We start from the raw sequence: 13,318 nt of genomic DNA, 5'->3' as shown, positions 1-13,318 counted from the left end.
CGTTCCCATGTAAAGTCTACTTGAGAATTTTCATTTTATTTTTTGTTATTCTGTCTGTCAATTTAGTATGATGGCACTCCCTCCAAGTTATTGGATTTCTACAATAACTGGAATGATATCAACTTTAATAAAGAGGCTTATCTGTGTATATATGTTGAAAAAATACTTTTTGTAAGTCTACAAGTTTAAGCCTTAGGGGACAAGATAGCTCAGTCGGTATTGGTCTCTGGAGGTCACGAGTTCATGTCCGGCATCACCCCTAAATTTACACAGCCTTTATTTTGAAGTGTAGCAATCCTGGATTATCGGCCACAGTCCCCGGCTAGGACGTGGTTTATATTATAGCTCAGTGAAAGCACCACCAGACAGTGTACCTGACTCCCAGATCCGCAGTGCATAGTTTGAAGAACGGATCGTCCATCAATCCTTTTTCAATCCACTAAACACTAGGAACTATTTTCAGAAAAACCTGGAAGACAATCGATTATCAACTAATTTCAATACAAGTCGGATTTGATGTTATTAGTGGTAGTAGTGGTGAGTACAAATATTGTTTATTAATTCATAATGTTTTAAAAATTCAGGCATTCTCTACTTTCTTACTTCTATATTCACTTTACTGTATTCAGAAATAATTCCTTCTGAAGTTTCATTTTTGATAGCACTTGTTTCTTCCACCTTCTCAGAATTGAGAATTGCGTTCGCCGCAATCATTTCTATAGAAAGAACAATGGCCAAATGTGCTCCAATTTCTTTCTACATTTATCGAAAAAAAATTCCCCAACATTCTGATTTTTACATTTATTCTGTTTTATGGTATTCTGATTATCGCAGTTGTCTTTGGATTTTGTGGATTACGATTTCCCCTTAAAGCAGGATGCATCAGTTTCAATTGTGCCACCCCTCAGTGCAGTTGGGTATTTTGACTTTAAATCCAATTTTCCAAATATCAGAATATTTTCATCAACTTCAGAACTTTCAAGCCATTCCGAGGATCTCCTTTTGTTCAATCATCGTATGTTTCTCTGCGACCCTTTGCTCCAAATTGTGTTGGTTATCTATTAAAAAAAGAACAGAAACAATGGACCTTCGTAGAGTTAACTTAATGGCTTTGACGGATGGTCTTTCAACACTGTCTTTTGATTTGATACCATCTCTAATCTTCCATTTTGGTCTATTTGATGTTACAGTAATTCTAGAAAATAGAAGACTTGTAAGCAACTTCTTGTTTCAGAATAGCGGTCCAAGAATGGGTGCAATCCGTCCAATTGGTAGATTGTTGGAAGCATTTGTAATGACGAAATTGATGAAGAAGAAAACGTACACAGTGCAGCCGACAAAATTCTGAAACTCCATTGACAACGATTGTTCTTTTTACAGATCCAGCTAAACACTTTAAACTTCCTAGTATTTGATTACTCGCTAATTGAAATATTAGAGCGTTGGCGTTTTGATTATTATTTCAGTCTACAGATACACTTGCTAATCATCCAAAACTTGCCATCAAATTTTAATCTTATTGTTGTTTTTTTAATTAATTAATAAAACGGCTGAAAAAGTCTAAGATGCTCAAAAGTTCAAAGGGGTGCTGCCCATGTCGCTGAACCAAGCAAGAATTTACGGAACGATTCGAGAATGTTTTGTTATGTTTTGAACAAAATTTAGAATGAACGTTTTAACTTATTTATTTGATGACAAAACAGTGTCTTGATATTTCTTCCAAATATCCCAAATCTCTGGAAAATCACCGTCGAACTTTTCGATTTTACGGTAATCAACTGTAACCAGCATCTTAAGAAGTGCAGGGAAAAAGTAATCCCGAGAACGTTTTGTAGCACGATCGCATACGCAGACTTCTAACAAATCCAGCTTCTGACTTTGATCTTTCAGTATTACTGCCAAGTCGTCAATGGCAAGTTTCAAAAAGTATTCCTCTTGGAAATGATGCTCATTTAGTCCGTTGCTAACCCAGCATCCATGTTGTTCTCTGCTGGCATATTTGAATATTTCCTTGTCTAGAACTAACATGACCCAATCAAAAAGAAGATGAAACTCGATGATTTTGAAGCCATAAGCTTTGCTATCTATGGTGTCACGGAAGAATGTACAAACTTTTCGGAGAGTCAGTCTGAAATAATTAAAATTGTATGCTTTTGAAGCTAGAACAAGCTGCCTAGCAACGTTTCATGTTAAAACATGACCTGAAATTAGTGAAAATTTGAAATTTGACCGGCTTGTCGACATCGCAGCGGCTGGAAACTAATTTTTAAGTTTGTAAAAAATTGTTTAAATTCTCTTCGTCCATCGACTTTAAAATACCTAAACCAACTTGAAAACGCCTGATACTATTAGACCTAAAATTAGTCGGTAATTTCAAAAAAAATTAGTATCCAGCCGCTGACAAGTCGGTCAAATTTCAAACTTTCACTAACTTGAGGTCAATTTTTGAGCGGCCATAACTTTGTTTTTGAAAAGATTTCAAAAAGGGTCATCATGAAATTTGGTGTTTTCAGACAAGTTTGAGTCTAATAAAAATTTAAAATTTAATAAAATTCTCACTTATCGATTGGCGTCAACTTTTTCAAAATTTCATTGATAACATCTGCCGGAAGATTAACAAACAATGACTGTTTTATTCTGAAAACTCAAGTGGTGAAGTTAAAAAAATAATAATTCCTTACTTGTTTATGCTAGCTCCCTCCGGCTCCAATTCGGCCATTTTCGTTCAAGTCTGAATGTTTAAAGCAGTTAGTTTCTTTCTGGAAAAATTATGATTCACATACAATGGTGTGATAACACAAACGATAGTTTTGATTGCAAGGGGAGAATGATGATAAAGCATGTAAATATAGCAAATTTTCGCACGAAAGTAGATTTTATTTTAATCAACCTATGTGGTAGGCTTCTACGGCACTGCAAGTAGTTTTCGCGGACCTCTATTTCTGTTGGCTGCGTAATAAACTTTCGGAACTTAAAACTGAATAAATTCGTTCAGAAATTTAAAAAGTCAACAAGTATTTGTAAGTTCTTGATATACGAACACGTCATTTCTTATCAGTATTCTTCAGCAAACTCCCATTGAATTGTTATCGCACTAGAAAGAATCGTCACTTTTCAAATTTTGACTAGACTTTCATTTCGGGTTAATATTCTTATCCACTCAGTGTTTCATTTTTGTTCCAGATTAACAACTAGCCAACTAAACAAGCTAAACTGGATGATACCTACAATATTGTGTGCTTTTCCAATTTCTGTAAACTTTCGATAATATTTTGTTTCAGTGGAACCACAAAAACATTAACAATCTATGATTTGCCGTCAGATATTTTCAACGAAGTTTTAGATAAATTGGAGCCCATTGAAAGGTGAGATTAACTAGCAAACTCTGAAAAAAATGTCGGAAACGTTTCAGATTACCTCTTCGAAAAGTCTCTCAAATCTTCCGAACAGCTATTGATAATCGAAATCACGGCTTTAAAGAAATTGCTATTGGTATTTATGACTCCTTCGAGCGATATTCCACTCTTCGACTTGACGAAAAGTTAATTGAATACAGAAGAGACTATGATGATTGTATGGTGAAGTTGGGAAGCAGGAAATGCACTGTTCTGAACGAAAACTTTGAGACACTGGCTCTCAAGGATTTCTTTGAAATTCTAAAACAAAAGACTAAGTTGGAATTGGTACAGATCAACTTGAACGTCAACGTAACAAAAAAAGACTTTCGAACCAAGTGCTTCACTAACCTGCTGAGCACTCTTGAAACTTTGAAACCAGTGAAAGCAAAATGTGTAATCTTTGAACTTCATCCTAGTGAAGTTGCCATGGTTTTGCCATGTTTTGGAGAGCTAGAGCTTATTGAAATATTTAGCACACAAGCTCGTTACAAATTAGATGAGCTTATTTATCTGGAACAATGGAAAATGGCAAAACGATTTAAAGGTGTCTCATATTGCGATGCGTTTTCAATTCCTGTGGAGAGTCTACTACACTTTGAGCATTTCGATATTCATCTGAGCACTTTCACAGTGGAAGATTGTTTGAAGATGAGAAATGCAAGTTTAGAATCTAAACATGTATAGTTAGTGTTCTATTATTTTCAGGGTCTTAAAAAAAGTGGAAACTTCAAATCTGGACGATTTCGATGTCAGAAACTGAACAGGACAGAAATCGCAAAAGTTTTCAAGCCGGACTACGCGGGAGAGCCCTCACTGGAGTATGAAGTTAATAATGAAATGTTCATCATTGATATTTCTTATGGTTCCTTGAATATAAAAAAGAATAATTTTTGATAATTTAAAACTGCTACAATAAAAATTTAATTATATATGTAGTTTCCAATTTTTTTCAGTTTCAAAAATTTATTTTTTAATGTTTATAAGAAAAATGTTATCAAATTTCGAAGTTTAATTGTCGTATTTTTGGGGTCAGGCAGGCGTCAGGCGGGCGTTAGGGAAGCTTTAAGCTGGTTTCAAGCAGGAAAATTCTTCTGCCACCACGGAAGCCTTACACGAGTTACACATTTAAGTACGCATTACCCAACAGAAATCATTACTAAGTTTTCATGCAACTCATGTCGAATCAGAAAGATCACTTTACTATCAGTTATTAGCATTAAAATTTCTAGATATTGCTAGTTAAACCTACATGGATGGCGGTCTTAGAACAAACAGGAAGAATTTTGTTTGCAGTCCACAATGATATAACAAAACAAGTGAACCTGGACATTTGTGTTTCTTTTTTTTCTAGACAGTCTCATAAGAATTGCCAATTTCAAAAAAACTTTTTACGTGCTGAATATCCTCAGACTCTGCACTGGAGCAGCACAAAACCATAACATTCAAGTTCTTCGTTATTTTGGTTGTTTTTAAAGTAAATGCTATCCAAATTTTATTTGGAAAAAAAACCAGAACAATCCAGGAGTTTTCACTTGTACCATCTCTTACTCCATTGAAAATAAAGATCAAGCTCCTTTTCAGATACGTGACTCTTTTGCGCCGTGTGCTTTGTACGCTGATTCACTATCAGAAATTCGAATTTTTCCGAAACAAAATGCACAATTTCATAACGCACTTGCTTACACACCATCTCGCAGATTAGGAAATGTAATAAATTTTTTTATATAAAAAAGTCCGGAAGATCAAATCAGACAGTTTTCTTTCACTTGAAATGTCGGCTGTCAAGCGGCTTTTCCTCAATATTGTCGTATGCATTGGTATTGTCTGTAATTTCTTTGGCGTTTTCTCACAAGCTTGGATAACGGATTATGGAGGAAGCATTGGAATTGTTCCATTTTATTCGGTATGTTTTTGGTCTCAAAATTTAAGTTTTCGGTTTGGAAAATGGTTTTCGAACAAAATGCAGATTTTAGCTGCATTTAAAAAAAACAGGAATCTTGCCCAACTTTATCATCACGGAACTCAATTTAGTGCTTACCCTGAAGCTTGAAATCACATTTCAATAAACAATGTTCAAATTTCAGACTGAAGTTGGATGGTATGCCTTAGCAAGTTGGATGATGTACATTTCCGTCGCCTGTCATCTTCTGGTCACAATTTTGCTCACATTAGTATTGTAAGTTCAATGCCTCATTCTGTACGATAAAATTTAAGAAACTTTCAGCCGAGATGTCCGAAGAAACGGATATTGCCACTACCAGCGTTCACAATTTTTTCTCATTGCATTCTTCTCACTGATGGTCACTATTCTGACAGTAACTGCTGTGATTTTGATTGGAGTCAATTTGCCAAATCTAAACTATAATTATAACGATAATGCAACAGTAAGTATTTGTTTTTATTGTTTTGATGTATTTATAAAAACTAAACTTTCAGTTGGGATACTCTGCATGGGTCAGTGTTGCAGCTGCTGTTTGCTATTTCATCGCCGCTGGATTAGCTCTCAGTTTTGCATTTTTGGAATGCCGTTGCTGTTGAGAAATCGGAACAATAACTCGTTTTTTAATTCGTTTTATTACTGTTGATTTGTACATAAAATTTGGTAATAAAGTTTATATTGGGACTGAAATTGTTTTTAAACACAAAAAGAATCTCCATACAAAAAATGACTTTATTATTTTAATTCTATTCCACAAGTGAAACCATTACTCACTATCAGCATCAGTATTCTACTCATGTAAAACCAAAAACTGACATTATTATTAGTTGTTTGCATAAAAATGGCATAATAGTTTTAGACCAACCTAAAAATTAGAATTAATTGGAGTTAAAAACCAAGTAGAAACGGGAGTTTATATACAAAGGGAACCCACTTTATTTGCAGTCCGCAATGATTTTAGTCTATTATAAAAACCAAAATATTAACCGGGAGATTTGTTCCTTTACTTATGTTAGATAAAGTTGTGTTAAAATTGCAAATTAAAAAGAAACTCTCCGCGGTTAATAAAAAATTATTTAAAAAATTAGGATGTTCTCATAAAAAAGAGATTTTTAAAGCTCGCACTAAAAAACTCAGCAAACATTTTTTGATTAAAATTAAAAATTGCCAATTTTATCTGAAAATTATAATTTTTTCTCCTTCGTAGAATTGCATGGTCGCACACTGATTCATAATCAAAAACTCCCAACTCTTCGCAACAGATTATTCAATTTCGAAACGTTTTTGCTGACACACGAATCAAATGATCGGAGATAAGAAATTTCGGTAATTTTTTGTATAAAACAGTCCGGGAGATCTAACAATTTCCACTCACCGAGAATGACGGCTGTCAAGCGACTTTTCTTCAGTGCTCTTAACCTTTTAGGTGGTATTTGTATACTTATTGGCGTTGGAACGCCAGCATGGTTAACGGATGATGGAGGCAGCGTTGGAATCGTTCCGTTTTACTCGGTTAGTTTTTGGCCAACAAAGAAATCATTTGAATTCACTTACTTTTGCAAGTTTTTTTTTCACTTCTAGTTTTTTTTAGTTTTCTACTAAAAACTGAAATTAAATAAGTATTTAAATCTCAAAACTGATTTAATAAAATTGTTCTCACTTGAACTGAAGTTTTCATTCTTTGACTTTAATTTGAAAACTTCAGACTGAAGTTGGATGGTTCGCCGCTGCCAGTTGGATGATGTTCATTTCCCTTTCTCTGGCAGTTGTAGTCTCGTTGTTTACTGCAATGTTATTGTAAGTCTAATGCTACATTGTGCGGTAAAAGTCATGAATTTCCAGCCGCGATGTCAGAAGACATGGATATTCTTACACTCAACGCTCAAGATTCTTCCTTCTTGCAATGTTCGCACTGATGGTTACTATTTTAACAGTTGTTGCCGTGATTTTGATTGGAGTCAACTTGCCATCTTTTAACGATTATTGGTACGATGATGCAACAGTAAGTGTTTTTTCAAACTATTTTTTTTCAAAACATATTTCTTTCAGCTGGGATATTCTGCATGGGTCAGTGTTGCTGGTGCAGTTTGCTTTTTTGTGGAATCTGGATTAGCTCTTAGTTTTGCATTTGTGGAGTGCAATTGCTATTGAGAAACCGTAACAATTACTCGTTTATTAAATTCTTATTATTACTGTTGATATGTTCAAAAAATTTTGTAATAAATTTTGTATTGTGACTAAAGTTTTGAAATTTACCCTCCATACAAAAAAGGTGAATGTGAAATGAAATGTAGAAAGTTAGGCCCCAAGGCATTGTCATCTTTGTGTCTCTTTTATCAGAACACTCTTCTCAAAAAATCTGTGCTGTCCACCTGTTCATGCGCGTGCCACTTCCCCAGAGAAATGCTTCCTGGGATGTGAGCGATATAGGGCGATTACAATCCATTTTGCAGGAAAACAGTTGAAAGGGGGGGGGGGGGGGGGGGAAGCGGCGACCTCCGTGTTTTTTCTCTGTACTTCATAAGAGGCATAACTTCATGGCTCGATTGAAGATCTTTAAAAAAATTTGAGTGCCACCTTGTGTGCTATATTTACGTTGATTCATTATCAGAAAATCCGAACAGCTTCGCAATAAAATATTCAATTTCAAAACGTCCTTGGTGACACACCGAGTTGCAGATAAGAAATTTTGATAAATTTGTTGGTATTAAGAAGTCCGGGAACCATTTTTCATCAACTCAAAATGACGGCTGTCAAGCGTAATTTCTTAGAGTTTCTTACTCTGATTGGTAGTATCTGTAATCTTGTTGCCCTCTGAACACCAGGATGGATAACAGATGATGGAGGAAGTATTGGAGTCACTACATTTGATTCGGTTAGTTTATGGTATACAAAAATAGAATTTAAACTTTCTTTTCGGCTGTTGGGCTATAAATGTAGCTTAGGTCAAAACTGACGTAGCTTCAAAATCGAACTTTCAGCGTAAAATGATTCCGAAAACATTAGAAATTTGTGGAGTTTGTAGCCAATTAAAAATTGCAACATCAGAAGAACAAATATTAAAAAAACAGTTTTATGTGCAGACATTGAGTCAACAATGATTTCAGTTAGTATCAAAAACCAAATAAATTGAACTGGACGTTTTTATTCTTGAAATTTGCAAATTTGAGAACTAATATTTTCAGTACAAAAATGAGCATGATGCGATTAATTTTCAACTGGCTATCTGGAAGAACACAGTTAGAACCATGTTCTTAGAAAATAATAAGTAATTTCAGAAATGTTTCCTTTGAAAAGCGTGCCAATTTTTTCAACAAAAAAACATATGTAATGTTTTGCAAAAAAACTTTATCATAATTCAAAAAACCTGGAAATTGCCGGAAAAACATTAAAATGCACAAAAACTTGCAATTAAACAGATATAAGAGTATGTAGCAGTGAAATGTACATGTCACTCAAAAATTCATCGCATAGATAAACCCTAATTTTTTTCAGACAACGTTTTTCTTGGTTTTCAAAAGTAATTTTCAAAGTCAAATTAAAACTTTTTGAAAACCCAAGAAGTTCTGAGTCCCAATAAGTTAAAATTTCTTCGCAATTAAATATCAAATTTCATATTGTCGTTGGAAATAAAAAATATTGATGATTGCTTCGTATAAAAATCCAGAGAGATGGATTTTGTTGCCAAAACCACAAAAAAAAACAATTATATAATTGAAAGAAGTACTTTAAAATCTAAATTTTGACGTGATCTTTTGAAATACTAATCTTTGAAACATTAACAGAAAATATTTCACGTGAAACCACACTAACTTTCCACATCATTCCTCCTCCACAAAACGAAATTTCAATCAGTTCCAACTTCAAATCTTCCAACAAATGCCGGGCATTCGCTTCAATGGAGTTGCTGCTCGAAATGTTCGGGATAAAAAGAAGAAGAGTCAATCGACGACGACACAAAAAACAGGGCACACACAAAACACAACAGGCACTGCTGATGGTTTTCGGGGCCTTGACCAAAAAGAGATTGATCAGCTTCACAAGGAACTTTATGCACAAGCGAAGAAGGTAAGGGAATTTCTTGTCGGGATTACTTGGGATGACGCTCTCTGATGTACTTTAAGGTAGTAAGGTATACGTAATGCAGGTAGATAAACAGTGCCTGCTCACATGGTAGGTGTGAATGCTTGCCTAGTCATGAGACTGCACAGTACCTTCATTGTTATCCATTTTCCTAGATGCTACATGCGTTCCAGAAAGTAATTTTGATGATTTTCAGAAAAATAAAGAGAAATATGGCACGACGAGTGAAGGTGGTACCACACGCCATGGAACAACGGGCGGTAAAACAACTGGTGGTGACACAACAACAGGACTCACTGAAGGCACCGGACTCACGAATATTGATCAACAGCTCAAAAAAATAAATGCGTTGCTCGAGAATGATGAAAGCGAACCTGGAACCGAAAAACACGACGGCCCGTTCGATATTCAGAAGCATCGCAATTGGCTGAACCTATTCAAAGTTGATGAGTACGACTACATGCTTCAATATGCGAATGGAACGGAGGCACCGTTGATCAAGCCACAGTACAAAGATGAAGCCGAAAATGTGATTTTTGGCGAAGAAGTTGAGCTTAAATTTGACTGTGAGTTTTGGTCAGATCTGGTTGATATGTGATGTGTCCATTTTGGTTGACATACTGGACTCACGATGCACGAGAAGTCAGATTGTCCCATCCCAGATTGACCTCTGGAAGTTGATGGCGTAACGATACTTTTTTAAACAGAAAATGCACTGCATAAAATTCTTTGACGTCAAATGTTTAAAAGTGTTTGAATCCACGCATTGCCACGACTTGAGAGGTCAAATAAAGAAAGGGACACGCTGATTACTACGCGCATCGAGGGTCCTCGATTCCAGGAGGCATCATAAATTAACTATGTATGGTTTCAAGGATCAGACGAGTTAAAGTTTTTCCAGTGGCCCAAACCAATCATAGTCTCTTGAAGTACGCGAATGAAGTGATGAGCAAAGTGGTTCCTCCAAAGCTGAGACATATCAATGCAGCAACTGTGACTTCTTACCGCTACACAGCTCCTCACACAAACATGTGCTTCAATCCTCTGCAGGCGATTCGAGCATGGGCTCTATTGGGCACACTTGCTAACAATAAAACTTTCACGGATATCATGAAGTTTGTTGAAAAGTGTGAGTTTTCAGCCTGATAGGCATGATCCGACAATTAACGGGTTTCTTGTCGCACTACGTTGACCATAGTGTTCCTGGTAGTTGACAGAACAAAAGAAAATAACTTATTTTCCAGGTACCGCAGCAAAATTCGTCGACGTAGAAACTATGAGCAGTCAACTTTTCGCACTTCATTACACTGCGGAAGAGATGTTTCATGGTTGTGTTCGTGCGTTCACGGAATTGCCACTCCACCTGGAAAAGAACTACGCTCTTCGCGACTTCCAGAACCAATATTATGGTGGAAAGAGCCGTCGATTCGCACTTCAACATCACAGTTTTGCCACTGATCCAGATGGATTGTATTCTTGTCATCGAATCAATGAGGAGATATCTGTGTGTTTAGCATGGTCGGTTTTGGATTGAACAACACTTTTCCAGCGTTCAACACATGATAGAGTGCGCTATGTGGTTCCCGAGAATTGCGCTCCAAATTGGAGAGCTTCAATTGCGATTGCATCTGCAATGGATTGCACGTTTGAGTGGGTCGTTGAGAAGAAACTTGGCTTCTCGGAAAATTTTCAATTTTTTTGTGCAAAATACGGATATTCGAAATGCAATGCGTTACATGCTGGAGCCATGGTTGCAGTTTATGGTGATGTCTATCGACTTGCTAGTGTTGACGAAAATGTTAAGCTCTTCATTTATTTGTAAGTCACAGATTCATACAATGTAAGAATGTCCATAGTGAATGAAGCAGTCGACGTGGAACGAGGCTTGCGACATTTTGCTGTATTGTGCGGCGCGGGACCCAAAAGTGTCGGGCGTTGCGAAAACAGTACCGAAATCGGAGACTGCTTTGTTAGACCCCAACTGGTCCAAAGCTAAATATAGGTTTTTTTCAACTTTGAACCACCATGGTGCCCCACCATTAAGAATTTCAAAAAAGCTCATTCTAAAATATATTTTCAGTGAGCCCCCAGAAGATGTGGATAAAGAGAAGTCTATCAACCCGAAAATGTTTGCAAACATTTTAGCAACTGATTGCTTCAAAGAAACGCTTTATGACGTCTGGATTCCCGATTGTACCACCTCAACTCCTCTATCCCTCTATGAGCACGCAAAAGCCAACGGACTCTCCAGAATTTTCTCCTGTGAAAAGTCGGAATTGCTTCAGATGCGATGTATCCCAACTGGTGGTGCCCCACAATTTTCCACTCTTTTCGATCATTACCACAAGGCTGTTTTTAACATCCAGTATTCGGATGAAAAGAAAAAAGAGGAAAATGTCAGCGAACCACACAAGCGTAAAAAAAAGACGGAAAGAACGATTGACGTGTTGGCTCCGAATAGATTGCACCAGTGTATCGATGATTCGTCAGCCTCTTCGTTCGGAAAATATCAGTTGAAAAGTGGGTTTGAAAGAATAGTTCTAATGTAACTTTAAATACAATTATTTTCAGCTTTTGAGCTGAGCCAAGATGTCAAAGTTAAACTTCGCAATGTAGATAAGGCTGAGGAAAAAAAACCGAAAGATAAGAAGCAGAAAGAAGCTGAAAAGCAGTTCAGAGAGGATTTTAAACGGAAATGGGGTCCGCTGATGACGTACCACGAGGATCATTTGAAGTGTGTCCAGCCAAGTTTTGAACCTACCCAAAGTGACACTCAATTTGAAGATAATAAACGTAGATGAAGCTATGTGAATACCCTCAAATAACAACGTTTTTTTAGAATACCATGGGCATCCTGAATTCACTCTCAATTTTGGAAAACCATTCTACTACATTATGACGCGTATGCTCAATGGCGTTCCGTTTATTGTTTGCGTTGGATACTTTGTAAGTTTGCACCGATTTTATTGTTTTGCAACTTTAATAATTTGCAGAACAACACAACTTGGGTGAAAAAGAGAAAGTGATTGAAGTCGAAAAACTTGAAAGAAAAATCAATAAATATAATCTCAGATCAAATTAATTGATTATCGATTCAAGTTCAGTGTGTTGTGAAATAAATCTTTTGATTCTGATTTTTTGAAATTCTGTTTTTCTGTTAGTTAGGGTTGGCAAACCGAACTAAACCGTTTGCCTGTTTTTTTCGGAGTTACAATGGGTTTTCAACAATTTTTCAATGAACTCCATGAATGTTGGTTTGTTGAAACACCACTGTTTTTGCTTCTCTGTACTACGAACCTTCAAAGATCTATAAACAATAGGATTAACATGTTAAATGGATCGCGATGGGTTGACATGTCTGCCCACCTAGCCCTAAAAATTTTTGTTTGCCCATGATTTAAAAAAAAATTATTAAAAATGCGTATCAAAACTTTTATTTGTTCTTCGGCGCCTGCGTCTTCAAACACTCTCGCCATTTGATTTTTGAGACGAATTTTTTTGAATGGAAATTCCCTTTTTCTCTTTTCTGTAATATTATTTTCCACAGTTATAAATTTTTTTAAAGCAGCTAAATTTAATTTATCTTCCTTCCAGGTTTAACATTTTCCCAATTTTTCAAAAAGTTTTAGAATGACTACTTGGAACAATACTTTTGAAAATTTTGTTCGCAAAAATGATGGTTTTGAAGATATCGAATTTATATTCTCTAACGAACTTCTGACTTTGACTCTGGACGAGCTAGAAATTAAATACAAGAAGGACCGCCAAATAACATTTGGAGATCAAAAATGGGAAATTGAGGGTCCAGTGGATTTGGCATTGAATGACCTGGTCAGAGTAATCAAAATCTTTGAGAAGAAGCTAAAAACTTTCCAAATTTATTTTAGTAGACTGGATA

The 13,318-nt window shown here is 35.9% G+C and overlaps 5 protein-coding genes, 1 non-coding gene and 2 pseudogenes across 8 annotated transcripts; 6 read left to right on the top strand and 2 right to left on the bottom strand.

Moving 5' to 3' along the window:
* Positions 1 to 464: 464 nt before the first annotated feature.
* F10A3.16 lies at positions 465 to 1,348 on the top strand (annotated as a pseudogene). The gene has a single exon. A coding segment is annotated over exon 1 (884 nt).
* Positions 1,349 to 1,482: 134 nt separating this feature from the next.
* 21ur-13188 lies at positions 1,483 to 1,503 on the bottom strand. Its single transcript, NR_070067.1, has one exon.
* A 164-nt stretch (positions 1,504 to 1,667) lies between these two features.
* fbxa-18 (F-box domain-containing protein) lies at positions 1,668 to 3,663 on the bottom strand. Its single transcript, NM_074665.3, has 3 exons — positions 2,682 to 3,663; positions 2,560 to 2,637; positions 1,668 to 2,128 (listed from the first exon to the last, which is right to left on the bottom strand). Exons 1-3 carry the CDS (start codon positions 2,717 to 2,719, stop codon positions 1,681 to 1,683), a joined length of 564 nt encoding a protein of 187 aa, NP_507066.1. The 5' UTR covers positions 2,720 to 3,663; the 3' UTR covers positions 1,668 to 1,680.
* Positions 3,218 to 4,326, top strand: fbxa-88 (F-box domain-containing protein; the record flags this gene model as incomplete). The annotated part of the gene is made up of 4 exons (NM_074664.5): positions 3,218 to 3,234; positions 3,282 to 3,365; positions 3,413 to 4,055; positions 4,104 to 4,326. The coding sequence occupies 4 exons, from the start codon at positions 3,218 to 3,220 to the stop codon at positions 4,290 to 4,292; spliced, it is 933 nt and encodes a 310-aa protein (NP_507065.2). The 3' UTR covers positions 4,293 to 4,326.
* An 836-nt stretch (positions 4,327 to 5,162) lies between these two features.
* clc-32 (CLaudin-like in Caenorhabditis) lies at positions 5,163 to 6,021 on the top strand. The gene is made up of 4 exons (NM_074663.4): positions 5,163 to 5,301; positions 5,483 to 5,574; positions 5,623 to 5,782; positions 5,835 to 6,021. Exons 1-4 carry the CDS (start codon positions 5,170 to 5,172, stop codon positions 5,934 to 5,936), a joined length of 486 nt encoding a protein of 161 aa, NP_507064.1. The 5' UTR covers positions 5,163 to 5,169; the 3' UTR covers positions 5,937 to 6,021.
* A 683-nt stretch (positions 6,022 to 6,704) lies between these two features.
* clc-11 (uncharacterized protein) lies at positions 6,705 to 7,574 on the top strand. Its single transcript, NM_074662.5, has 4 exons — positions 6,705 to 6,849; positions 7,043 to 7,134; positions 7,180 to 7,339; positions 7,387 to 7,574. Exons 1-4 carry the CDS (start codon positions 6,718 to 6,720, stop codon positions 7,486 to 7,488), a joined length of 486 nt encoding a protein of 161 aa, NP_507063.1. The 5' UTR covers positions 6,705 to 6,717; the 3' UTR covers positions 7,489 to 7,574.
* A 506-nt stretch (positions 7,575 to 8,080) lies between these two features.
* Positions 8,081 to 8,262, top strand: F44G3.16 (annotated as a pseudogene). The gene has a single exon. A coding segment is annotated over exon 1 (182 nt).
* A 928-nt stretch (positions 8,263 to 9,190) lies between these two features.
* Positions 9,191 to 12,554, top strand: F44G3.7 (SERPIN domain-containing protein). The gene is made up of 9 exons (NM_074661.5): positions 9,191 to 9,405; positions 9,617 to 9,986; positions 10,322 to 10,549; positions 10,665 to 10,924; positions 10,970 to 11,238; positions 11,501 to 11,940; positions 11,992 to 12,213; positions 12,260 to 12,366; positions 12,414 to 12,554. Exons 1-9 carry the CDS (start codon positions 9,217 to 9,219, stop codon positions 12,444 to 12,446), a joined length of 2,118 nt encoding a protein of 705 aa, NP_507062.1. The 5' UTR covers positions 9,191 to 9,216; the 3' UTR covers positions 12,447 to 12,554.
* Positions 12,555 to 13,318: the final 764 nt, after the last annotated feature.

Source organism: Caenorhabditis elegans, chromosome V, assembly GCF_000002985.6.
Source record: "Caenorhabditis elegans chromosome V".
Taxonomy (NCBI): domain Eukaryota; kingdom Metazoa; phylum Nematoda; class Chromadorea; order Rhabditida; family Rhabditidae; genus Caenorhabditis; species Caenorhabditis elegans.
Note: the sequence above shows the minus strand (reverse complement) of the source record. Positions and strands in the feature narration are given on the sequence as shown.